Source organism: Sebastes fasciatus, chromosome 24 (assembly GCF_043250625.1).
Source record: "Sebastes fasciatus isolate fSebFas1 chromosome 24, fSebFas1.pri, whole genome shotgun sequence".
Taxonomy (NCBI): domain Eukaryota; kingdom Metazoa; phylum Chordata; class Actinopteri; order Perciformes; family Sebastidae; genus Sebastes; species Sebastes fasciatus.
In genome coordinates, this window is record NC_133818.1 from 15560754 (window position 1) to 15586395 (window position 25642).

General features: G+C 39.9%; 2 protein-coding genes across 7 annotated transcripts; one reads left to right on the forward strand and one right to left on the reverse strand.

Annotated features, from left to right (window-relative positions):
• Window positions 1-278: 278 nt before the first annotated feature.
• LOC141762875 (rho GTPase-activating protein 1-like) lies at window positions 279-23089 on the reverse strand. 6 transcript variants are annotated; one of them, XR_012592921.1, is made up of 15 exons: window positions 22447-23089; window positions 21704-21933; window positions 15147-15342; window positions 13992-14090; window positions 13707-13794; window positions 12120-12251; window positions 11355-11441; window positions 8830-8928; window positions 8544-8651; window positions 7144-7220; window positions 6941-7018; window positions 6633-6761; window positions 5779-5882; window positions 3037-5690; window positions 279-3001 (listed from the first exon to the last, which is right to left on the reverse strand). XR_012592921.1 is itself a non-coding variant. In XM_074627020.1 (15 exons), exons 3-14 carry the CDS (start codon window positions 15268-15270, stop codon window positions 5523-5525), a joined length of 1293 nt encoding a protein of 430 aa, XP_074483121.1. In that variant the 5' UTR covers window positions 15271-15342; window positions 21704-21933; window positions 22447-23089; the 3' UTR covers window positions 279-529; window positions 5490-5522. The 6 variants fall into 6 exon arrangements, 5 of the variants coding, with proteins under 5 accessions (XP_074483121.1, XP_074483119.1, XP_074483117.1 ...); XM_074627020.1 differs by having other exon boundaries at window positions 279-529; window positions 5490-5690; XM_074627018.1 differs by having other exon boundaries at window positions 279-5005; window positions 5490-5690.
• arl6ip6 (ADP-ribosylation factor-like 6 interacting protein 6) lies at window positions 22882-25211 on the forward strand. The gene is made up of 5 exons (XM_074627051.1): window positions 22882-23020; window positions 23601-23654; window positions 24367-24499; window positions 24650-24777; window positions 25109-25211. The coding sequence occupies exons 1-4, from the start codon at window positions 22882-22884 to the stop codon at window positions 24735-24737; spliced, it is 414 nt and encodes a 137-aa protein (XP_074483152.1). The 3' UTR covers window positions 24738-24777; window positions 25109-25211.
• The last annotated feature ends 431 nt before the right edge of the window (window positions 25212-25642 follow it).

Sequence of the window (25642 nt, forward strand, 5' to 3'; positions counted from 1 at the left end):
CTCTCTATTTTTTTTTTTTTTGCTGCAAAACAAATCTACCTACGGGTACAAATAAAGTCACCTGAACCTGAACCTGATCTCTCACACACACACACACACACACACACACACACACACACACACACACACACACACACACACACTTGTTGTGCACTCCCGTTGTTCGGACCTGTTAGAAGCCCGCAAACCTCCAGCATCGGCTGCTTTCCATTAATTTATCTCCTGGAGGAGATGGTAAAGAAGAGAGCGAGTGAGAGGGAAACAACTGTAAAACATGAGCTTTACCATTTGTTTATTGATCGCATACATTGATATTACATTATATTACCATTATAATCATACATATACAAGATTAACATCCACAACATATCAAAAGTAATGGATGAAAAAAAACATTGTTAAGAAAATAAGATCACTGTCAATAAGTCAGACTGGAAACCAAATCATTTCTCCAACAGAGAAATACTGTTCACAACAGTTACAGTACAAAGATCCATAGATTGGGCAGGGCTGTAATTGATCAGCAGAGCTGAGGAGAAACAGTGTTATGAAATTAAATAAACAGGAATTGTACTTGGTTGATATTACTGTAAATATAAAAAGATACAGTCAAATTATAAAGTGGAGAGAGAATTTGGTTGTGCAACATTTGTATACATCTGAACAGCTGATCCTAGAAAATGTTTGTGAATTAGAAATTATTATGTGGTTGACTGGATATTGATAAATTATGAACATATGTGGCCATAGAATAAAAATACAAACAAAAAAACAAATGAGTTTTCTCAGGAGATCGGTAAATTATAGTGTACTGAGGCATGCTCAATTTGAATAACTTCAAAGAATCGTGAAATTAAAGCTAGGGTTGGTAATCTTCTCTAACCGTTAACCGACATTAAGCATTTTAACCGATTAACGCTATTGGTTAAAACGGTTAAAAGAAATGTTAATAATTAATTAAAAAGCTGAGAAAAACGTGTCACTTTAAGGAGAAAAGCTGGTCCACCTTAAGAGTCCACCTTAAGAGAGTCTGAGCCGGAGTTACGGGACAGGAAGTTGGCTCCCGTCATGGCTGCTACAGTAACTCTCCTGACGGTGAACTGAGGACTCAGTTGTCTGTTGTGCTCATACACTGCAGCTGGCGCACCGCTGCATGCCAGGCACAAATCTTGTCGGTTAACGGTTAATAATCGGTTAACGAGGGTCGGTTATTGGTTAAGATTAGACTATTTTGGAGGGAGGCCTGCTGTCAGCCAAGCCCCCAGGAAGTGCGCCCGGGCTTTGAAGCAAATTTTCGAAGAGGCCAAACGATGCCATTGGGCCCAAAAAGACTTTTTCCCATAGACTTACATTGGGAAAGAGACGTCTGTAAATCAGCTGATAATTTTTTAGGTAAATCAACTTCCCAGTACGAACACTTGAATAGCCCTTATTTAAATCATTATGTCCTTAAAAATGTTTTCCCTTCCTCTGTTCATGTTCCCAGACCGCGGATGGACCGAAGGCTTGGAGGCGGAGTTAAAGGAAACGCTACTGCGCCTGCTCTATGGGCCCAATGGATGCGGATGATCGCTGGAAGATCCGGGTATTTTATCTCTCGGGAGTCGAGCCATTTTGGCTTCATGCACCACTGAGCAACTTTCATAGGAATGAACGCCTCAAACGCTGCATCCAGTTCTCTTTATATATCCATGTTGCTGACTTTCTCGCTAGATTTAGCTACTTTCATTGGAAAACAGTTGGCAACACTGGGCTGGGTTTTTCGGTTGGACCATTTTTTTTTTTTTTTAATCTAGCGTACTCTTGCTGTTTTTTAAGATTACCAACCCTAGCTTTAAAGACAGAAAGTTTTCCTCTTCTGTAGATAAGGATTTCATATTTATGAGGTTACATTTCTCAAGCCTGTGATCATCCATTACAGTTAGAGCTGTGTTCAACGAGCCTAGGAGTTTGCACAGGAGCTCCATTGTCCCCTATGTGTTTTCTGTTCAAGGCACCTTCAGCCTGTTTTGACCACCGTGTAACACCAAAGCTTTGTTGAACTCACCTCGCATCGTTATAATCTATGGCAGAACGGGCACACTGGAACTTTGATGGCCAATCACATGATCATTTGGGAGAAACAAATAAGGCACAAGCATGCGCACACACATACATATTGCTGTTGTCAAATGAAAAACTTGTTGTTGTGACACCAAGGTGTCAATTTTTCATAAGCTAAGAAAAACTGCCTTGGTTTCATCTTCTTTTTACGACGGAGTATTAGGGCCACATTGAGGGAAAAAAAAAATAATCTGAGAATAAAGTCATAACTTTAGAAGAAAAAGAGTAATTTCCTCCTCCACAAAAGAGTCAGTTTCCCCAGCAGGTCCGTGTGGCTCTTTCTTCAGAATAAACGCAGTTTCTTTCACAATCTTCTCCAGGTCCTGATACTGATGATAATGTGGTGCTGATGTGCCAAAAGATGAAGTATTTGGTTATTTGTGAAACCTAAACTAAAGTAGAACTTCACAAGATGCTCCACGTTCCTCATTTATAATATTCTGACTTTATTCCCATAATACTAACACTTTTTTCCCGTAAACTTCTGACTTTGTTCTCATAATATTACAACTTTTTTTTCTCGTAAACCTATGACTTTTAATTCGTAATATTACGACTTTATTCTCGAAATCTCAGATTTATTTTTTTCCTCAATGTGGCCCTAATACGCCGTCGTATATTTTGTTGCTTTTTGTCAACCTTAATTATTTTTTTCATCATGTCGAATAATAAAAAATTGGAGTTAACATGTTTTCACCTGACAACAATAATACACACACACTAATATATATATATATATATATATATATATATATAAACTGACACAAGCCCTAGTTATACAGCTATACTATATATTTAAACACCAACAGACATATTCTGTCTATTCAAATGTGCTGGGTCCAGCTGAGTTAGCACAAAAAACACACAAGTACACACACCCACATATACACTAACAGTCCTGTCAATGCCATACCATGCCATGCCATACCATACCATGCCATGCCATACCATACCATACCATACCATGGTATTGACAGGACTGGGAATTACAACAGGTAAACATTTGAGATTTTTTTTTCTTGCTTTCAGCTTCAGTCAAACTAAAATCACTGATCTTTTGGTGCTTTTCAGTCACATCATACTAAGTACACTAATATTTAACTACTGCTAGTATTTTGGCCATTTACAAAAATAAAAGATTCAATAGCACAGTTTGGCCAGGAGTCTTTTACATAAACTGCACGACTACAGGAAGAGAGAGACACAACTGATAATGGTCACAAAGGTCAACCAGCTAACTCGGTTTTGTTCCTGTGACTTCCAACCAAAGTCACGTACAGTATAACATATCATACCTGTTAACAACTATAGGTCAAAAGCACACTAAGCTGCAAAGTATTTTTTTTTTCATTTTTCATAGAATGCTTTAGATGAGCCGAGACAGATCAGATGGCAGAAAATGAGAAAAAGGTTCTTTAAATTAAGGCTTTGGGAACTGAACGAAAGACCAAAATAAAGCTTGAGGATGCACCACAGAGTACAGACAATGATAACTGCAGAAATACAAGATTCATTATAATAAAAGAACAGTCCGACGTGTTGGAAAATGCAGGAAACTGAGCTGATTCTATTTACACAGCTCTACTCTTTTAGCCAAACTTAAACCCTAGGCTGCTGTTAGTGTGGACTGATGATGTACCTAAATTGGGTCGGACATTCCACCAGCACTGGCCTAATAGGTGCTCAGACAGCTGTCCTGTGTATCACGACTGTACCATAAGCCACTAGTTCCCAACTCCTTTTGGCCCCTTAAAATAACCAGATGAACCCTCATCAAAGGTGGTTTATCTGAGATTTGAGATAAGCCTGAAACAATAAACACAATTTTGGATAGCAGTGATGGTTAGACACCGTGCAGGGTCCCAGCTGGAGAGTTAGGAACCACTACCGTAAGCTACATTTACACACACTTGTGCAGTAAATAGTCCCAAGTCTTGACTTTGAGGTTTTAGTTAAGTCAAAACTGACAAGTCCGAAGTCAAGTCAAAGTCTTAAACTTTGTTTCACGTCCTGAACAAGTCATTACTTGTTTGTGTGTTGCTCTGCACTGACAAACACATTCCTCTCCTGCTCAAACATTGATTAAACGTGTATCTGTTGGCAGGAAAATGAAGAGTTGATTAGCTGCACACTATTTCATAACACAAGTCCAAGTTTTCTTTACCAGTAATTGTGACAGATTAAAAGACCTGCAGGAAAACATGGAGGAAGTGTTGCATTAAATTCAAAATAAAGACCTGGTTCTCTCTGCCATTAAGGTAAATAAAAGCCCTGCACACTATTTAAAAACTCCTGGTAATGACGTGCTGAACGGCTTGTGTCTTAGTACTTCTGTTTTTGTATTACTAAATATTATTATCCCATACCATTAAAAAAAAAATGGTGTAAAAAAGTGCTTAAGACAATTATAATGTGATGGGAAAAAGTGTGGAAATACAGAGATTATATTATTAATACAATGTTAAAGTCAAATAGGCCTTTAGTAATGAGAGAGCCATAAAGAATCATAAATATCAGTCACTATTAGGATATAGTACAGTATATTACAGAGCTCCTCAGTCTGAAATCAGTCCAGGTCCAGGTCCAGGTCCAGGTCCAGCACTCATTTCATCCACATGCACAGCTGTGTTTGGGTTCTAACAATTAATGACCTGCTGGTGGAATCACACAGCTCGGTTTCTCCTGGTTACTATAGTTACAGCATTTCAAAGATTGTCCACAACATTTGGTACCAAGTTCACCATTTGTAATTTAACCTGAGACGTTCACACCTCCATTCTCTTCATCTCTCCTCTCTTTAAGTTTGGGATCATAATCCTAGAGGGGACGTTTGATAACTGCACTGTGTTATCGTTGATTATGCAGTTTTTTGGCACTACATAGAAAACAGCAGAGAGACAGACTGACAACAGCACAGCACAGGAATACAGAGCATGACTGGGCACGTCTAACTGCTATTAATCTCCCTACAGAGATAAAGGATGACAGCCTGAGACAGGTATAAACACATGCACTTAGGACTGGAAGTTTTGAAAGGTTGGTTGGGTGTAATGGGGTGGCGGAAGAGTCAGAAATGTACTATGTGACCGAACTGCAGCCAGTGGTTGTGTGAGACTAACCATGCATTCACACTGGAACCAACATAGTCAAAGTGACCCAGTGTGAGTGGATGGTAAGTCAACAACGTATTAGCTGTTGAATTTTGTGCTATTGTTTATTGAGGGTTATGTGGCTGCAGTCTAATGTATGCACCATTTCCACCCACATGCCTGGTTTGGAAATGCGGGCTAGAAGCTAGCAGCAGTCCAACAAGACACTGCTAATGGGCCAATCACAATGTAAGGACTGGTGGGGGACAAAATGAGATGGGAAATGGTGCTTCTTACTGGAAGAGAGACTGCAGGATGAAGGGGTAGGGTTTAGGTAAAGACCAGATGCTGCTGGTCCAGCAGGGCTCTGGTGAAGTTGTTGATTGGCCCGATGGCGCTGAGTGACATGGCGTTGTCCCGCCCCCAGAGCAGATTAGGACCAAACACCACAGCCAGGTTACTGTTGGTCATCTTATTCACTTCACTGTTGGCTGATACCTAAACACACACACAGACAGGTTACTATTGGTAATGATATAAAAGTTCTGGAAGGTAATTAGTGGGAAGTGTAGTCTATCAGCTGTACCTGTGCCAGGAATGTGACGAGGTATCGCAGTGATGCATAGTTTTCTTCTGGCAGCGACTCTACCAGTGCCTTCATAATTTCCCCCTGGCTGTCACTGGATACAGCTGGCACACACCAAACACAAACACCACTGATCATTAGAGCTCATTCAGGATGTAGATGTCAATCAGTACATTTACATGTCCACAAATAAGAAATCAGGTTACACAGGATTTCAGACGCATTTGCATACACCGTGGTAACTTGGTTACTGTAAATCTCCATAATAAACGGCAGGTCAGTAATCAGATTTCAAGTGTTTTCAAATATAAGTCAAAGTTAACACGATAATAACGCAAATTCGCTTTAACGCTACTAATTTCTTTAACGCATTTATACAATCGATCTTTCAGAGGTTGTAGAGTCTCAGTTTTAAAAGCTAGAGTGAAGATACTGGTATCTTATGAAACTGCAAAATCTAAGGAATCCATCGGTACCAACCGTGTTATAATAGCTTGTCGCGAAGGAGGTTAAACAACTCTCTAAACTTACGCTATATTTTGGTGAGGAAAAACTGCCATGGCCATTTTCAAAGGGGTGAAAATGGGTTCTGTGGGTTCCCACGAGTCTCCCCTTTACAGACATGCCCACTTTATGATAATCACATGCAGTTTGGGGCAAGTCATAGTCAAGTCAGCACACTGACACACTGACAGCTGTTGTTGCCTGTTGGGCTGCAGTTTGCCATGTTATGATGTGAGCATATTGTTTTATGCTAAATGCAGTACCTGTGAGGGTTTCTGGATCAATATCTGTCATTGTTTTGTGTTGTTCTGATAATGAAACGGAAAATAGTGCTGAATGTTTGAACATACAGGTGAAGTTGACAATGTCGTTGTAGAGCTGGAAGGTCAGCAGAGGCTCCGGTAGTTCCCTCAGGAATGTCTTCAGAATCACAGCAGCCAAGTGGACGTCTTCTATCTCTCTGAAATTCACCGTCTCACCTACAAAACACACACATGTAGGCGCAAGGTGAACACAAGCAGCAATCTTTTACAACATGACGCTTTCCCACTTCCTGTGTAGACAGGAAGTAAAAAGACAAAACAACGGAGTTGGAGCGCTTCCTTGTGCTTAAACGCATAAGCTCAATCGACTGGTTAAACAGGCATGTTGATCCTACCCGAATTGTATCTGAGCTGGACCTCCTTCACCAGAGTCACGTTGGCAGATCGTCTGAAGATGCCTTCAATCTCCAAACCTGACACACACAGTGAAGAACAACAAGGCGGTTCTTAATGAGAGAACGATTCACTGAGGCGATCTACAGTTAAAGTTGATTAGTGCATTATGTTTGTATTTCTATCACAACAAGAAAAGAGTCACCTTGCTCTGAAAGGAAGCTAATGGTGTCTCTCATCACCACAGGAACGAGGTCATCATCTGGATTCCTCTGTCTGAGCCTGACACACACACACACACATACACAGTGGTTAAGATAACAAGCTTAGACCAATGATGTTATTATAAGCTGACTGGGGCTTTAAAACATTACCATCTATAAACTTCATGCATTTAACATTTAGAGCAAATGGTGTGAGTGCAATCTGTTTTCAGATCCTTTGCTTTTACTACAGTATACCAATACCACACCATGAAAATGCTCCACTGCAAGTAAAACTCCTGTATTCAAAACCTTACTGAAGTAAAAGTATTATCAGTAGGGCTGTCGAATTAAACGCATTTACACAAAATCATTTTAACGCCACTAATTTCTTTAACACATTAACGCAACTTGCAATTTTAGGTAGCTGCAGGCTCAGTTTTAAAGCTAAAGTGAAGATCCTATGAAACTAGAAAAACCTAAGGAATCCATTGGTATACAAATACCATAATAGCTTGTCGGGAAGAACACTAAATAACGCTCCAAAACTGGGGTCCCTTGACCTCTGACCTCCAGATATGTGAATGAAAATGGGTTCTATGGGTACCCACGAGTCTCCCCTTGACCTTGCCCCAAACTGCATGTGATTATCATAAAGTGGGCATGTCTGTAAAGTCAGCACACTGACACACTGACAGCTGTTGAGTTTGCCATGTTATGATTTGAGCATATTTTGTATGCTAAATGCAGTACCTGTGAGGGTTTCTGGACAATATCTGTCATTGTTTTGTGTTGTTAATTGATTTCCAATAATAAATATATACATACGTTTGCATAAAGCAGCATATTTGCCCACTTCCATGTTGATAAGAGTATTAAATACTTGATTAAAATGTGTGATTAATTTGCCCTAATTGTCAGCTAAATGTACCTAAAGTTAAAGAGTTCATTGTGCGTCAATGTGTTCCATGTCAGGGTTTTCCTATTAGATCTGATGTTTCTGGATTAATATGTCTGCTGCACTTATATTTTTACATTTTTGCAGCTAATAGTTACGAAATAATATTAGCTAACAGTAACAGTAACGTTTTTATATTGCTTAAGACGTAGGAAACCTTCAATTTAACACAAACATTCAAATTCATTTTTTCTGTTTTCACTGGACAGGAAGGTGATAAATTATAATCTGAAAAGTAACTAAAGCTGCCAGACACATGTAGTGAAGTATAAAGTACAATATTTGTCTCTGAGATACAGCAGAAGTATAAAGTTACATAAAAGGGAAATACTCAATTTAAGTACAAGTACCTTGAAGTACTTAAGTAAATGTAGTTATCAATCAATACATGTATATATATATATATAAATCTAACAGTCAATCAGCAGGGATTTTGTCACTTACAATACAAGTGGCACCCCGAACACCTGGTTGGGGAGGGGAGGGCTGTGAGGAGGAGACATGGGAGGCTGGGCGGACGGTTTCAGAGACGCTCTCAGCTTGTTGTCGTACCTGACACAGAGACAAAGATTACCAGATTTTAAAAGATAACTTGTGCATTATAAAAATGAACAACACTAATTGTGCCTGAAGGAGAGTAAATGTGTGTAGGTTTACTGTACATTATTTGTGGGTGGAAATAAAAGTATTATTTGTGGAGCAAAATCTGGAGTCCGACATCGGCTCTTACTCTTTGACACGGGCAGGAATGACCAGCTGCTCACACTTCAGCACATCCTCCAGCTCACTCAGATAGCTCACATAGTTGATCTTCCTGCCAAACTTGAAACTACAAATAAAGAGAGAGAGAGTTAGGTTATCATTTGCTGCATTCAGCTTGTTAGTTTTAAAAAGGAGAATGATAGGAATATCCTGGATTGAAACTGGGTTGAATTTTCCCCATTCTTTTTCTGCTATAATGATGATGACAAAATGTAAACACATGACTCTATAAGCTTACAATTGTAGCTGTAAATAAGAAAAAAATTTATTAAATTTTGCAAGTGTCCCAGTAAGCCATCGCTGGGTGACCGTGAATCAGCATGCACAATAACAAGACATAAAACTGAAGCAGCTAAAATGAACTCAGCCATCATTCATTTGATAATTTACCTGTGTTTTTCCTATTATGATTGTTTGATTGCTTATCCTCAGGGACTGCTACTTGCACTACTTTTAATAACTCTTGTATAGTTGTCCTGTAATACGTAGGTACATGTCTACACCTTGTATTGCATGTTGTTTTGTTTGCACCTCAAGTGTCGTCTGAATATTGCTTCACTCCCACTAAATGTTCCTTCTTTTTGTTTTGCACCGGAGACCAGGAGAAACACATTACAATCACAATTCTGTTCATCTATGTACTGTACTGAACTGGATGACAATAAAGTCTCTCTTAAACTATTAAAGGAAAAATGGAGAAAAAAAAATACCTAGTTCAAGTTCATCAAATGTGACAATTTGCTGCTTTTCTTTCTGACATGGCAGTTAATTGAATAGCTTTGTTTTTTTGAATGGTTGGTCAAACAAAACATTGTATTTTACTATGTCAACTTGGCATTTCACCTTTTTCTGATGTTTTATAAATATATTTACTAAGAAAATAATCACTAGATTAATCGATAATGGAAATAATGGCTAATTGCAACAATCAGAAAATAATGTTTTATTTCTCTTATTCGCTGCTTTGTTCTCACTAATGCCTAAATAACACTATGAAGTTACGTGAAATTTTGGCGAGGAAAAACTGACATGGTGATATATTCAAAGACCTTGACCTCTGACCTCAAGATATGTGAATGAAAATGGGTTCTATGGGTACCCACGAGTCTCCCCTTTACAGACATGCCCACTTTATGATAATCACATGCAGTTTTTTTGAATATAGTATAAATGTGTTATTTTTTGCCTATACTCTAAATATACAAATTGTGTGTTTGAATATTTCTGCATACTGGGGTCCATAAACAGGACCTTGGAATTACATAAATTGGGTATCACTGTAAAGCTGAGACTCTTGTGGATCCAATGAGTCCAACTGTATTCATGTGTGATGATGTTAGTCCCCTTAGTAGCCATTTCATTGTAGTGAGACCATTTTTTGAAACGTGACCTCACTGTATAAAATGACCTGTGGTGACCTCTAGGATAATCACAGCCTCATGAAACTTAACAGCCACAAACTAGAGACTTAGAGCATTCAGAGGATGGATGGATCAGACTAGAGACGTAGAGCATTCAGAGGATGGATGGATCAAACTAGAGACCTAGAGCATTCAGAGGATGGATGGCTTTCAATAAGGGGGTTTCTGAGCAGTTTACACAACAGAAGTGCTCGCCATCCAATCGTTGAAAAATTCAATTCTTGCAGAAATCTCCAAATGTCAAACGTTTTTGATCCCAAATCACAGCATGGCTTTTTCTATGGTGTTCCTCAAGGTCTTGGTGTCTTAATGTGGATGTTCCTCAACTTTGTTACAGGCAGATATCCTGCATCAGTATTTAACAGCAAATCTGAAACCCCAGTATGAAATTTGCTTAAAAAGAGATATTTGGCAGTGTTTTTGTAGTTTTCTACAGCTGCCACTAGATGTTACTAGAGCCATGTCTTATCATGTAGTGCTCACAGTGAAAACATGCACAGTGGAAGCACATGAAGGACTAATCTGGCCACAGAGTAATACTCTGTGCTACCACAGTATATTATACTATGTTGAAAGATAAGGGGCATGAAGAAGGGCTGGGCAATACCATGCAATTTGGAGACGATCCATAACATGAGTGAAAATGACCAGATACCGTGTATGATGTAGCTCATGTACTATCATGTTTTATGAGTTTAAAGCATCATTAATACTATTCTCTGTTTTTAATAACTTAATCACAGGCAAGTTTTAAACCGTCATTAACAAAAATTGCAGCAGCACAGAAGCAGCTTGGAAGTGTAGCACTAAAAAAGAGTTTTCATGTGTATCAACGCAGACATTGGTCATTATGTGCAACAGCTTGTGTGTTGTAATGTTCTAAACACCACTCCTAGCAAGTTTCATAACAATAGTCTAGTTTGACTTTTGCATTATGTGAAAAAAAGATGACAGGTGAATTTTATTTGACTGTCTGAAACTACAAAAATTATCCTGAAATTGTGTCCTATATAGGACTAGTCATAGTGTTCTGTGAACATGCAAAGTATTATAAAATGATGGCTTAACAAACCTGATGAGTGGTTTGAAGAGGATCAGCAGCGTCTTGATGAACATGGTGGGATGGACGATATACAGAGCCTTGATGTTCTTCTTATACCTGAAAACACATACAGATGATAAGGATAAGGTGTCTGGAGCAGAGTATGTGGCTGTATGCTGTTTTTCCGCTCATTTTACTGAGGCATGCAGTCGTTTTCATTTTTACTTTAGGGGGAAACCCACTGTACTCCTCACTTTAAAACAACCTTTGACAGTGTGCTTTTAAAATTTCTACATCTGTTTTTCTGCTTGGTCATGTTCTTTTCTTATCTTTCCATAAATACCACTCATTTAGCAAAAATGTAGAACGACAGCAGATATTCCAGTGATCTAAAACATGATAAGTACATCTTACATTGTAGTGTCATAAACTCAAATTGAAAGTTTTGCTTTCTTCAAAAGACCATTTTATACAATCCTACAAGGAGGATACAATGGACAAGGCCATCAAGGCAAGAGAAAATCTCCAAGCGCACCTGCTATTTTGATTCATGTATTGGTGTATTTGGTTCCTCTCCTTACACCTGTACACCATGCGCTCTGTGCATGGTACCAAAATACCACACAGAATGGCAAAGTCAAGCGCTGTTTGCACTGGTCATTGTGCTACCATGAAAATAGGGTCCAAAGTGTTGATTTGAAACAGATCAAAGTGAAGGATTTAGGAAAGACTAAGGCTTCAGTCAGTTCTGATATGACGGTCAGTGCACATGTCCAGTGATGTTATCGAGCTTACTTTCTGTCAAACTCCCTGTATGCGTCTCGTAGCCAGCCGAGAGAGGGTTTGTTTTCACTGGTCAGCCCGTGATGGAAATAGATCAGAGTGTAGTCACTTTCAACATACTGATCCAGTGTTCCTTTAAGATACCTGCAAAAAAATAAATAAAACAAATTCATTGTCATTTCAATAGATAAGTGTGTATTTCAACTGGACTCCATATTCTGGTCCAGGTTTACCAAGGCACTGCATTTTCAGCAACCTTCTTAGTGTTTCAGCATGTTACAGAAGCAGTCAGGCCGTATGGTGAAGAAAAAAAAACATTTGTGGCATTTGTTTCCCCTTCACAGAAGTTATTGAGACACTTTGGAAAAAAAACAGTTCCCTTAAAAGGCTTCTGAAAGAAACATGTCCTGTTGCTTCATACTGAGTCAAGACATCGACTATGTTACAATGATATCCCTGGTTTGATTCCAAGGACCTTTATTGTATATTACTTCCCTCCCTTTACTCAAAATGTCACTCTCTATAGTCAAACAGTTAATAAATGCGAAACATGCTTTGTAGAATTGCAGAAAAAAAGGGGAGCGATCAGAATAATTTCATGTCAGAGTTGACACAAGGTACAGTGAAGTTGTTTAAAAATGTGAACCACCGCAAAAGACAGATTCATCGGACAGATGTTTCAGTAAACCCATCTGATATCTTTCTAGGATTTCAATTGGTGCTCCTGCTCCTGCAATGGCCTGGTGCTTGTTGCTCACAAACATTTTCGCCCCTTTCTTTGGCTCCAAACTGACTGTACAGTTGAGAAACAGGACTCAATTAATCCAGAAGAAAATCTAAAAGGCCCCAATCATGACCTGGTATGGTTGCAGTCTGCCGGTCTGAGTCCAGTGCGTCCATTCCTGGTACTATGACCCGGCCCAACCAGCTCGGTCCCAGGTGGCTGAATTGATGCGCCTCACTAAGAACTAGTTGGCTGAAGAGGCCGGGCCGCCTCCTGCTAGGACGAGTGTTACTGGACCGATGCATCAGTGCACTGCTTTTTGATGCTAAAAAGTACGCTGCTCACACTGCACCCATCGACGTTGCACTGCTGGAGAATCATCAGGTTGTCCAGCAGATGATGCTGTCCACTCAAGCTGGGTCCCCTCAGAGAGTCAGAGTCCAGCCAGAAAGGCCAACCCTTCCGCAAAGGCATCACCCACCACCTAACCACAACAGCCTACAGTGCTACGCCTGCATTTGGCCCGTGAATGCCCTGAGAGAGACATCTCTATGCAGCTGCCTCGGGCTCCAGTGCACCCTGCTTTTGGGTCACCTTGTGTTGGACTCACGAGAGGGTTGACGCGCATCGCATCCCGGTTCAAATCAGACACCGGGAGCAAGGTGAGCCTGGAGAGCTGGAGTAGTGGAGAACCTACCACGTGCAGTTGTTTTCTAGAGTCGGCATAGTGAAGGAAATCCTGACTGCCTTCATGTCAAAGGTCATGCAGGGCCTGAGCACTCAACTGAGACTGAAACAGCTGCGCAGCTCGGTGAACCACCATCAGACAGATATATATATGGTAGGTATATTATAATTTAGATTTTAGTTCTTACATCAGCAGCTTGTGATGGTCCAGCTGGTGCTGAGGAGGCATCCTGCATGCATTAAACACTATCACCTTCCTTCCAAAGTTATCATCACCTAGGGACACACAGAAAGACAGACAGGGATTCAACATTACCTTTTTACTTTCACTGTATTACCTTCTGTTAAAAAAAACATGACAAGCAGTCCAACTTCTGCAAATTAACATTTTAGTCTGAAGAAGTAATGGTAAAAGATAAAGTCAACTATTAATGTCACAGTGGGGATGGGAGTGAAGAGACTGGAGGACTGACCTGCCACTTCAATGATCTGATGCCTGGCGATGTCATAGTAGGGATGGTCCCATGACAGGTGGGGAGAGCCAGCGTCAAAGCGCTGGGAGATATCTGTCTCTGAAACACACACACACACACACACACACACACACACACACACACACACACACATCTGAGTCCTGAGCTCATAGTTCAAGTGATTTTTTTGTTTGTAATAAAATAAAATAATGTGTGACTCGGTTTCCTGCCAAACATCATTAGGACACTCGGGGTTAAGCACTTGTTCCCACTGTTTTTAAAAATGCCAGTGCCAGCTCGAAGCATCTGAACATTCCTGCTCACTTGGGCCTACATTTTGGTGAAAGTTGCAAATGTTACCACTGATTTGCTATGCATTTTCAAAGTTTTAAACGGTTGCTGTAGCGCCACCATCGGGACTATTAGCCCACAAAGCAGGTTGAGGAAGTTTGGAACAGGACTGGACCTATTGTTCTGTTTATTTTCATGCAAGGGAAGGCAGATTTCCTAAAAAGAAAAAGATGAAGAAGAAGACGAAGAAGACAAAGGAGACAAAGAAGAAAAAGAAGAAGAATATTTATTGTTTGGCTGTTGCATGACAGCGTACATCCTCCTTTACATTTTTTGTTTGTCCAAATATGTCTGAATCAAGTCAGCATGTTTTGCTTGGTCCTCTATACGTGAGTGTAATGCCAGGATCAGACTACACGGTATTTTTATGGTTACGATGGCCACTATGCCAGATTAGATGATTGAGAGGTCATAAATTCTTGTTGTGAATTGGCAGCGACACATGACAGACTACACGTCGGTCAACTGTTCCTACAATACACACTCTCCCGGCACCGTTGTCTTAATATACCGTAGTCTGAACCGGCCATAAGTGTGTGTGCTCTTGAACTTCTTCTGTAAATTTGAAAGTTCTAGACCTTGGAAGTGAGGACATTTTAGGCAGGGTTTTTCAAAGGGTTTGTTGTGTTATATAAAAAATATAAAATTATATAAAAATGTTTCTGGGTTGAGACTTGGTTCAAGGGTTAAGGTTAGACATGAAGTTGTGACAGTTAAGGTTAGCTCTCGGGAATGTCTTGCATCAATAAGATAAGGTAAGGGTTGGGAGTGTGTGCTTGTATATATATTATATATCCCTCTCACCTGACTTGCTGAGAGTGGACTCATCAGCGGGCCACTGCTGGTCCTCTATCGTGGCCAGCTTCAGTTGTCCTAACTGTGCAGTCGCGGGGTCTTCACCCAAATCTACCAGCAGCTCTGAAGACATCACACACACACTGCAGAACGGCGCTACACGCACCCACTCACACACACACAAGGTTGCAGCTTCCACAGATACCTGCAAGAAACAGAGACACCTCAGGTCAGTTGGGTTTGACAAACATTTCAAGTACTACTGAAACTATTGACGGATCATTAAACAAGAATAATCAGTTAGAGAACATTGTGATACTGTGGCAGACAGCATTGTGTATGTACATGTACCCATGTACTGTGATACTATGTACTTTACTGAGCTGGTCATTGTGGTTTGGATTCTCATGCATACTCATTTTGATTTGTTTTCTGTGTAAAGCATTGAGTTGTATTATCTAATGGGTCAGTACTGTCTCTATGGTACCACTGGGGTAAGAGAGAAAATATGTTTGCTTGTCATTTAGGGAAACTGACCCTTTAATATCTTTCTTATTTCACCTTTTAGGTATGATACTGTGAATGATTAGCCTGGTTCCAGACCTCTGGATCACTGCACCATAAAGAGTGACACATAAATGACAACAAGCATAGATGTCGACACAGCTATACTGTAAGCCAACTCACTGAAATAATAACACATAATAACACAAACTGACTCAAAGTGACAACTACCGCAGCTTCTACGTCGACTGAAAATTATGTTGGCGGGACAAAAACATCACTGGCTACTTACTGGGTAGGGCAAAATGTGATTACCTCAACTGATATCACAGTTACAGCTTCAGTATATCAGGATAGTGTGACTGTTGTTGACAGGCTCGGGGAGTTAACAGCGTACTTCGGACTGCGTTACATAATTAGGATACAGATTAATAAATTATTGTACAAAAAAAGACGTAATAAGATTAGTAAAAAGGGAGATTATTAGTAGGATTAAAATTTAAAAAGCATTTTAAAATAAAGAACGATATACTACCATGCACATCACGCCACAGGTCTCACACAAGTGCCTCTAACGAAAAAAATGCTTTCACTGGGAGGAAGTTTCTCCCTTATTTTGTATGCAAAGCAGAAAAGGGAACAACATCACAGTCCAGTGTAAATTATCGCAATTATTTTTTGCCGAGAGGCATCCCAACGTGAAAAGACAGTTCGTAGGAAATGAGCGAACTGCTTCAAATTTCTGGTCCGGCAAACATAATACAGGACAAACTAGGAAATGTGCTTGTAGGTTAATTTATTTTACTTTAATTTATATGGGTACTGCTGCTGCTCCAAGATAAAATCCGGCAACACTAATGTGCCAAATGATTCGAGTCCTTGGATGATGACAGCCTTTTCACAGCTGGAAGGCAGGACTGTACTGTGATGATGATGTTCCCCTTTTCTGCTTTACATACAAAATAATGGCGACATTTCAGCATCTTTTCTCTTGTCTTTATTTGCATATCTGTTATTGAGGCAATCCAAAAGTAATCAAGTTACATTGCTTTAATATTGTTGGATTAGGTTACTGACTACATTTTTTTAGAGTAACCCTTCCAACCCTGGTTGTTGATAGGAAAGCACCAAGGTGCACTTTTTCATCACTGATGATACCACTAAAATTCTGATTTGTCATATCCTGTCATCTTCATACTGTGAAGGCATAGTAAACATATGTCCTCTGCTGTGTAGGCTACTGAGATGACTGCAGTTCACACTGAAATACTGCCTCCAGAAGATCCAACAAAAAAACTGGAAGCCTGAGCTGCTTCAAATGAATGACTGCATCTATCTTCCTCTTCTCACGTATTAACTCTCTCCCTCACTTCCTCTTTTATCTCCCAACCCCCACTTATTTACCCTGCTTTCTCTGTCAGACGCACACACAAACACACAGCCTCTGTTCTCTCTGTGATGTTATGCTGGCTGACAGCATGTTGCTTTAAATAAATATCGCTACTAACCAACAGACGCAGTCAGCCTATTGCTGCTGACCAACCACAGACACACAGATAGTGAAAAACAACTGTTAGCACACGGTTGGCCTGTTTTTCAGTGACCAAGAAGCTGTCAGGGAGCACGTTGGGATTAGGATTTTGGATGATGTGGACAGTAACAGGTTCCTCTTTTCTTGATTTTTCCTGAACTATTGTGCTCCCACAGCAGGTCAGCCAGTGTAGGTCAGAGCAAAAGGCCAAGGGCACACCACATGACTGTGAGATCATCTGTAAACAACAATTAGCTCTGTGGTTGATGTTCAAAACTGAAACAAGTACCACGTGTCAAACACATTGCATTTTTAAGAATCTATGCCTAGGGCTGTCGCAATAACCGCAATACCGCGATATTGGCAAGCCAACCACAGGGGATGGCAAGCAACCGCGACAACCGTTATGTTCAACAACCACAGAGCGTCTATGAGCAGCTGAGTGCTGCACGTATGGTGTTTTTTTTCTGGTTGTTGAGACTTGAAAAATATTCAACTTTTGGTAAAACTCTGGACAATAACAACAATAAAAGGAGAAATATATACACATAGACCGGCGAGTCTGTTCTCTCTCCCTACATGCTTCAGCCTTCCCTTCATCCGGAGCAAATACTCAACCTTGTGCCAACATTTTGATATTCCGTATCATAGCAACCAAACGCAACCAAAACGCAGCTGACAAAAATGCGTATTTATCTAGTACTAATTTCAGGACAGATAAAGTATCATCTCTGTCATTTAAAAAGCAACAACATACCTAAAAATAGGGGTCATAACGGGGTCATAAGTGTCCTTAGGAGGCAGTCCGTGAGCTTCGGCACCCCCTCAATGTCCATACATTGTTCCATTAAGTAGGGATGAATAATATTTTTTGTCCATAGGCCCAGAGAATACATAAATGTACAGGGAGGAAAAATAACATGTTTGTTTATACTTATATTACGAGAGAAGAGAAGATAAGTATAGAAAAGGAATTGAAAAAGAATAAATAAATAGATAAATAAGAGAGATTAAATAAATAAAATAAAAATGAGAGATAAAGTTAGAAAATAGAAATAAAAGAAAAAAAATAGAATAGGAATAATAATAAACAAAAATAAATAATAAAAAAAATAAATAGAGAATAAAATTAAAATAAAGAGAAACAAAGTAAATAGTGATAATAAATCACAACGAAATAAATAAATAAATACCAATAAACTGTATTTATATAGTAATAATTTCAGAATAAATAAAGTAATTTATTATTTTATTTTACTGTTGAGCCAATCATTATGACCACAGGGGAAATTCCTTTACCACGACAGCCCTATCTATAACTATAATCTAAGACTGGATGTCTAGTGTGTATAAAGGACGACACAAAGGAACGGAATAACTCTGCTGAGTGACAATGCAGTCAGCAGTGTGTGTAGTTCCTTTAGCTGTTAGCGGCGGCGATGCACTCAGTCGTCCTGGTGAGAACTGACCGGGATACTTTTGAAAAATGTTTTGGGAATGCTCCGAGCTACAAGTCCTTTCGGTTACAAGTCTTTATCACAACTTCTCAACAAGGAGATTCCATGTTATTGTGCTTGCTAAATGACAAATCTCAGGTCCCTATCTGTGCATGAAAAAAATAATTTGGCTCTCCGGCCTAACTGCTGCAAAGAAAATGCTGGTAGAACGGTGGTAACCACCACACACACTGTCATTAAACTATTGGTGATACCTGCTGTTAGATATTTTGACTCTGCGTGCAAACGTGTGACACTTTTAACCCTCTGAGACCCGCAGGATCCCCCCGGCTGACTTTACTATCTTTCAGGAGGCTGTAGCAGGCTACGTTTCAGAGCTAGACTGAAGCTACTGGTATCATATGAAACTATACTAACTACCAATCTTGTCATGTTAGCTTGTCGGGAAAAAGGGTAAATAACGCTTCAAAGTTATGCTAAATTTTGGCGAGGAAAAACTGCCATGGCCATTTCAGAGTGGTCCATTGACCTCTGACCTCAAGATATGTGAATGCAAATGGGTTCTATGGGTATGGGAGAGGGAAGAGGAGAGGGAAGAGGAGAGACAAGAGGCGAGAGAAGAGGAGAGGGAAGAGGAGAGGGAAGAGGAGAGGTAAGAGGGGAGGGAAGAGAGAAGAAGAGAGAGAAGAGATGAGGGAAGAGGCGAGGGAAGAGGAGAGGGGAGGGAAGAGAGAAGAGGAGAGAGAAGAGGAGAGGGAAGAGGAGAGGGATGAGGAGAGGGAAGAGGAGAGAGAAGAGGAGAGGGGAGGGAAGAGAGAAGAGGAGAGGGAAGAGGAGAGGCATGAGGAGAGGGAAGAGGAGAGAGGAGAGGAGAGAGAAGAGGAGAAGGAAGAGGAGAGAGAAGAGGAGAGGGAAGAGGAGAGGGATGAGGAGAGAAAAGAGGAGAGGGAAGAGGAGAGGGATGAGGAGAGGGAAGAGGAGAGAGAAGAGGAGAGGGGAGGGAAGAGAGAAGAGGAGAGGGAAGAGGAGAGGCATGAGGAGAGGGAAGAGGAGAGAGGAGAGGAGAGAGAAGAGGAGAGGGAAGAGGAGAGAGAAGAGGAGAGATAAGAGGAGAGGGGAGGGAAGAGAGAAGAGGAGAGGGAAGAGGAGAGGGAAGAGGAGAGAGAAGAGGCGCGGTTAAGAGCAGCCTCTGACGGAGCAGAGATATACCTGCTGAGATAACACATTCCTATAATATCTGGAGGGAGATCAGTCCACTGTTTAGTTGCTGTAACTGAAAAAGCAGTTTGAGTAAATGTTGTGGAGCAATGTTTTATATTTCCCGTCTCCCCTCGTTGATGATCCTGTTTGTCTGACTTCATTATGAGCTGTTAGAATAAATAGTTTAAACCTGCAGTATCTTATAAAGTTAACAAACATAACATAAACAAAAAAAATATAATATTGTAATAGTGGTACGAGTTATTTTTTTGTCCAGTGCTTTAAGAGCTGGTTTAAAGGCTAAAGCCTGGTCTAACATACTGCAAATACATCACTTTAACCGTTGCATACTGCATACTACTGAGGAACGCAGTTTGCAGTACATACTAAATACTGCGTAGTATATAGTATGCAGTTTCGGATACAGCCAGTGTGTTATCATCTTAAGAGGGGGCAGCCCTAGACATGCCTTCCCCTTTGTGTTACTGTTTGGTTTCTTGGTTTATCTTTGCATTTTTTTTTTTTGCACTGGTCTGTGTATTTGTTTGTGTGATCTAACCGATTCTGATGCTACATAAGTATCTCAGTACCTTCCTTTAAATCTCTTCTTAAGACTCACTTTTATATTATGGCTTTTTCTTAACTTATGTTGCATTATTTTTATGATTTTATTTTGTATTTACTGCACATGATTGTATGTTGTTTGGATTTTAAGTTCTGGGTGTTAATTACTTTTATCATGCTTTTATTGTAGAGCACTTTGTAGCCTTGTTTTGAAAGGTGCTATATCATTTTCCACTTGTGCAATTTTGTTTATAGTCTGTTTATTGTCAATACTATATATACTGCTCCTATTTTTTATACTTCCTTCTATTTAAATGGTTCATATTTTGCTACACTTTGTTTAGCTCTTTTTTTACTGTGTTAGCTGATGCATCTTGCTTTTTGCACTATACGCTTTGCTGCTGTACACTGCAAATTTCCCCACTGTGGGACTAATAAAGTAATATCTTATCTTATAAATAAAGTTATTATTATTATTAGATAGAGAAGTGCAAAACTATGACGTTGTCTCTGATGTGATTTCCTATGTTTCTTGTGTGACATAGCCTTCCCCTTTAATACTGCATGGCCTGTTTTGTTCTTGTCTCTACATCAGAAACTTCAATACACATATTGACCAAAAAAATGACCAAAAAAGGACACATTTAACTGTAGAGTTTGGCGAATGGCTGTCTTCCATACAAGTGGAGCTAACAGGCTATATCGTTAGCTGTTGATATGTCTGCTGATAACAAAAGCAACAAGTGAGCAGCCAGGTGTTCCTTTACTTTTTGACACACACATAAGGTGGAGGAAAAACATCAAGTCATCTTGGCTGCTGCTTTTAGAGAGAGCCAAATTAGGCTAAATTAGCAACCTTAGCTGACAAATGTTACAAAGCTAAAAACACACTGGTGAACTGTTAGCAAGCTGCTATCGTTCCGCAGTGTGTCCAAGGCCTATAGAAGGAAGCTAGGACACGGGTCTTGAGAACCGGGTACAACGCATGCGCAGTGTAACTCAAGTGCAGGCCAGATTCTACTGCGCATGTGCAATACCCCCGGAGATGTGACGCGTTGATGACGCGTGTCCTCACCTTCTTTGAATAGGCCTTGAGTGTGTCTGCGTACGGATCCACAGACATATGAACGGTTGCTATGCTGAGTGGACATGTTAAAGATAACCAGTGAAATGACGCTTAGCTTAGCTGAACTAACCGCAGTAAAACCAGTTACCACGACAGCCTCCACGCGATAATTGTGCGTTTAATTGTTGAGTTTTATACGACAGAAACAAAGTGACAGCACAGTGAAATGTGTATTTAACGTTACCGTGACTGTGAAGTAGCTTTGTGATCAGCCGTTGGGGCTCTGAGGCGTCTGAAGGCGCCGTAGACTGCTCGAGCTGTGACGTAGATACAGCAACAATCTGCCTCAACACCTTTTCCGGTTGGTTATTTTCAAAATAAACGTTCTTCTTCTTCTTCTTCTTCTTCTCCTTTGGTGTTTATCGGCGGTTGGCAAACCATCTTAGAGGTGCATTACCGCCACCATCTGGACTACTGGAGTGTGGAGCAGGAGATTGTGCAGAAACAAAATAAAAAATAAATAAAAATAATAAATAATAAAAATAATAATGATGAGGAAAACTCTAGATTCGTTTAACTAAATCAGTTTCTCTTAAAAACTGAATAATTTCACAGTATATGTTATCTGCTGTATTCCCCAATAGACCTGACAATGAAAAGTCCTGATGTTTTGTGACTGTAAAAGGTGATTCCTCTGGATACTGTTGTTCCTGCAGTGTATCAGTACATGTTCCACAGTTTCTAGTCGATTACAATATGTGCATTTCCCAGTTGGGTACTTGCCTATTCTATATAATGCAAAATAAACGTTTCTGTTTATGCCGTGCTTATTTTTGACATTTCCTTTTTGTCTGGTAATGGTTAATGGTGTCAGTTTGTTTCTCCCCCTCTTTCTTTTTGCACTGGAAGCTACCGTGCTGTGCCAAATTATTGTTGCGTAGCAATAACAAATTATTATCTAGTATTGCTGCACAGAATGTACTGTACCTGTCAAAATAAAAGCACCGATGATGCATGCGTCTTCTCGTTGTCCTATAGGGGAAATTACAATCACAGGGGTCTAGGGGGGCTCCGTACTGTCAGGATATAGTGATTAATTTGTTTTAAATAAAACTATTTTAATCACATTTGCTGCCATTCTACCCACTGCTGCTTTAACTACAGAGGTGGGAAATAAAACTACACTGACGGAACAGCCTGAGGGACATTTTTGTGTGCGGAAGTGCGACTGGAATAAGGTAAAAGTGGACTACAGCAGTTTCCTGGTCAGTTTATAGGCTACTATGCGGTGTTTGACGTATAAACACGTCTGTGAATAGGCTACACAAGTTGTCCCATGTTAGGCAAAGGAAAGTTAATACTTTGCAGACAGACAGGGACCTTTTAAGAGACAGTTTGGGTGGTTCATATTCGTCAGAAGATATGGAGCATACAGAAGGAGAGAGGCCCAACCGGAACGGCCACAAACCGTGGTCAGTCGTTGTGCTGTCGGTGCTGGGCTCCGCCGTAGCTGTGGCCGCTGTTGGTTGTGTCTGCGCCCTCATCTACCCTATACTCAAAGGTAAGCGGGTCAAGCCAGCCTCCACGTTGTTTTGTGGTGCGTCTATATTCTAGGCATTACGGTAAGAGCGTGTGATTTCAAAATAAAAGCACATTTCTGATGAACGTGATGGGTCATTTCACATTGATTCAATAGGTCAGTCAGTCTGTCAATAATTAATAAATAAACTAATAAATACATACATAAACGAAAGAAAAAAAATGAATACATATGAATCTCAAAATGAAATTAATGATAATTAAAAGGGAAAAAAAACAACTACCAACAAAATGTATTTCAGAGAAAAATGTTATTTTAATTGTGTATTTTTCTCGTAAAATTATGACTTTATTCTCATAGTACTACGACTTTTTTCTCGTAATCTCAGATTTATTTTTCTTTTCCTCAATGTGGCCCTAATTCTCCATCGTATAAACTATACCATTGGGGGAATAATGAAACCACACAAACCCAATAACACTGCTTTCATCAGAAACAAACCACATATTGTAGTAAATTCACCTTTATTTGCTTTTGCCAAAGATGTAATGCTGCTATATTCTTTGTCAGTAGTGATACTGATTCATATTGACTGTTTCAGAGCTGCGGGCAGAGAGAGTGAAAAGAGAGGATGGGACTGAAGAGAGGATGATGGGTGAGTATCAATATCTGTTCATGATTCATATATATATAGGTCAATCGATTAAAATATTTAATCGCGATTAATTTCATGAAGGTCCAAATTAATTGCACATTTTTTATCTATTCAAAATGTACGTTAAAGGGAGATTTATCAAGTATTTAATACTCTTATCAACATGGGAGTGGACTGCTTTATGCAAATGTATGTATACATTTATTATTATAAATCAATGAACAACACAAAACAATGACAGATATTGTCCAGAAACCCTCACAGGTACTGCATTTAGCATAAAACAATATGCTCAAATCATAACATGGCAAACTGCAGCCCAACAGGCAACAACAGCTGTCAGTGTGTCAGTGTGCTGACTTGACTATGACTTGCCCCAAACTGCATGTGATTATCATAAAGTGGGCATGTCTGTAAAGGGGAGACTCGTGGGTACCCATAGAACCCATTTTCATTCACATATCTGGAGGTCAGAGGTCAAGGGACGCCTTTGGAAAAAGGCCAAGCTAGTTTTCTTCGCCAAAATTTAGCGTACATTTGGAGCGTTATTTAACCTCCTTCCCGACAGCTAGTATGACAGTATGTTGGTACCAATGGATTCCTTAGGTTTTTTAGTTTTATATGATATCAGTATCTTCACTATCTTCAAAACTGCAATTTGCGTTAAAGAAATTAGTGGCATTAAAACAAATTTGTGCGCGTTTGTGTGTAGGTTTCTGGAGTATCCTGGTGCTTTCAGTATTAGTCGGATGGATCTGCTGTGTCTTCTCATGGACCCTCACCTACCTCGACTCGTACCAGCCTGGCAGGGCGTTGGGAACACCACTGACACTGACCCACTTCAGGTAACACACCGGGACACACCAGTATATCAGACTAGTGTCTACCTTATGTCTTAAATCTGACACATGATCCATCACTTTGGTTCAACACAACCTTTGAAACAACATGTTAAAAACAGTAATCTGTGTGTGTGTGTGTGTGTTTTCTTCTAGAGATGTATCTGGTTTCCACATGGGTTACGGTGTTGCTGTCCTTAATGGTGTCATGGCTATGCTCACCGTCATCTGGAGCCTCACCTGACACGCAGACACATCCTCAGTGGAAGTGCTCAGGTGCACAGGTATCTGTTACTTGACAGCGACCAGCCTGTAACAGTGGAAAGGCTTCCGAGAAGTTCTCCATTATTCAATTAAAATGTAGTATGAAAGGGGCTGTGGTTATGTGTAATTCAAATGTCTCTGAATAGTTTCCGCAGTACCCGTCAGGTGTTTCTACTCCGTCTGTTTTATGCACATGATTATATAGATTATATATTTGTATTATGCCGTTAGTGCTGCCAAAATGGGTCTGACCATACTGTAGTAGTTTGTGAATAAGCTGAAGGCTGAACATGTCTGATAAACTGTCTTGTTTTGTTTTACAAGAATTTAGAATCTTTTCCTACTCTTCAGGTCTGGTGTAGAGCGATGATGAATTTGCATTCTGCTACATGTTGGGAGATCTCAGTCATTAAAAGGGAACATTTTATGTGGAAATAAAGGGATATTGACAGTTTGGACAGTCTGTATTTATTATATACTGTGTATTTAATGTGTGTTTAACTGTAACAACAAGGCAAAAGTGAGCATGACTCGCATACGACACTCACAAAGTTTTGCCCTTTTGGAAATAATGGAGCGAGTTCTGCTGCGGAAACGAAATGGAAGTGGAAAAAAAATATCACAGGGTGTTGCAAGACAAATTGGAGGGGTCATTTAAGGATAGGAAAGCAGAAAAACATATTTTTCTAAACCATGGAGTTGAATCTCTTCTTACTTAGGACAATTATTCATATAAAACAAACAAAAACATCACAGACAGTCCAGATAGATGTCCATTTACTCTCATTATCTGACTCTTGTTAGTGAAGAAGTCCAAAATCCATCCCACAATGGGTTTTATTGGACGGATTGACATGAAATTTGGTTCAGATATTCATATTCCCC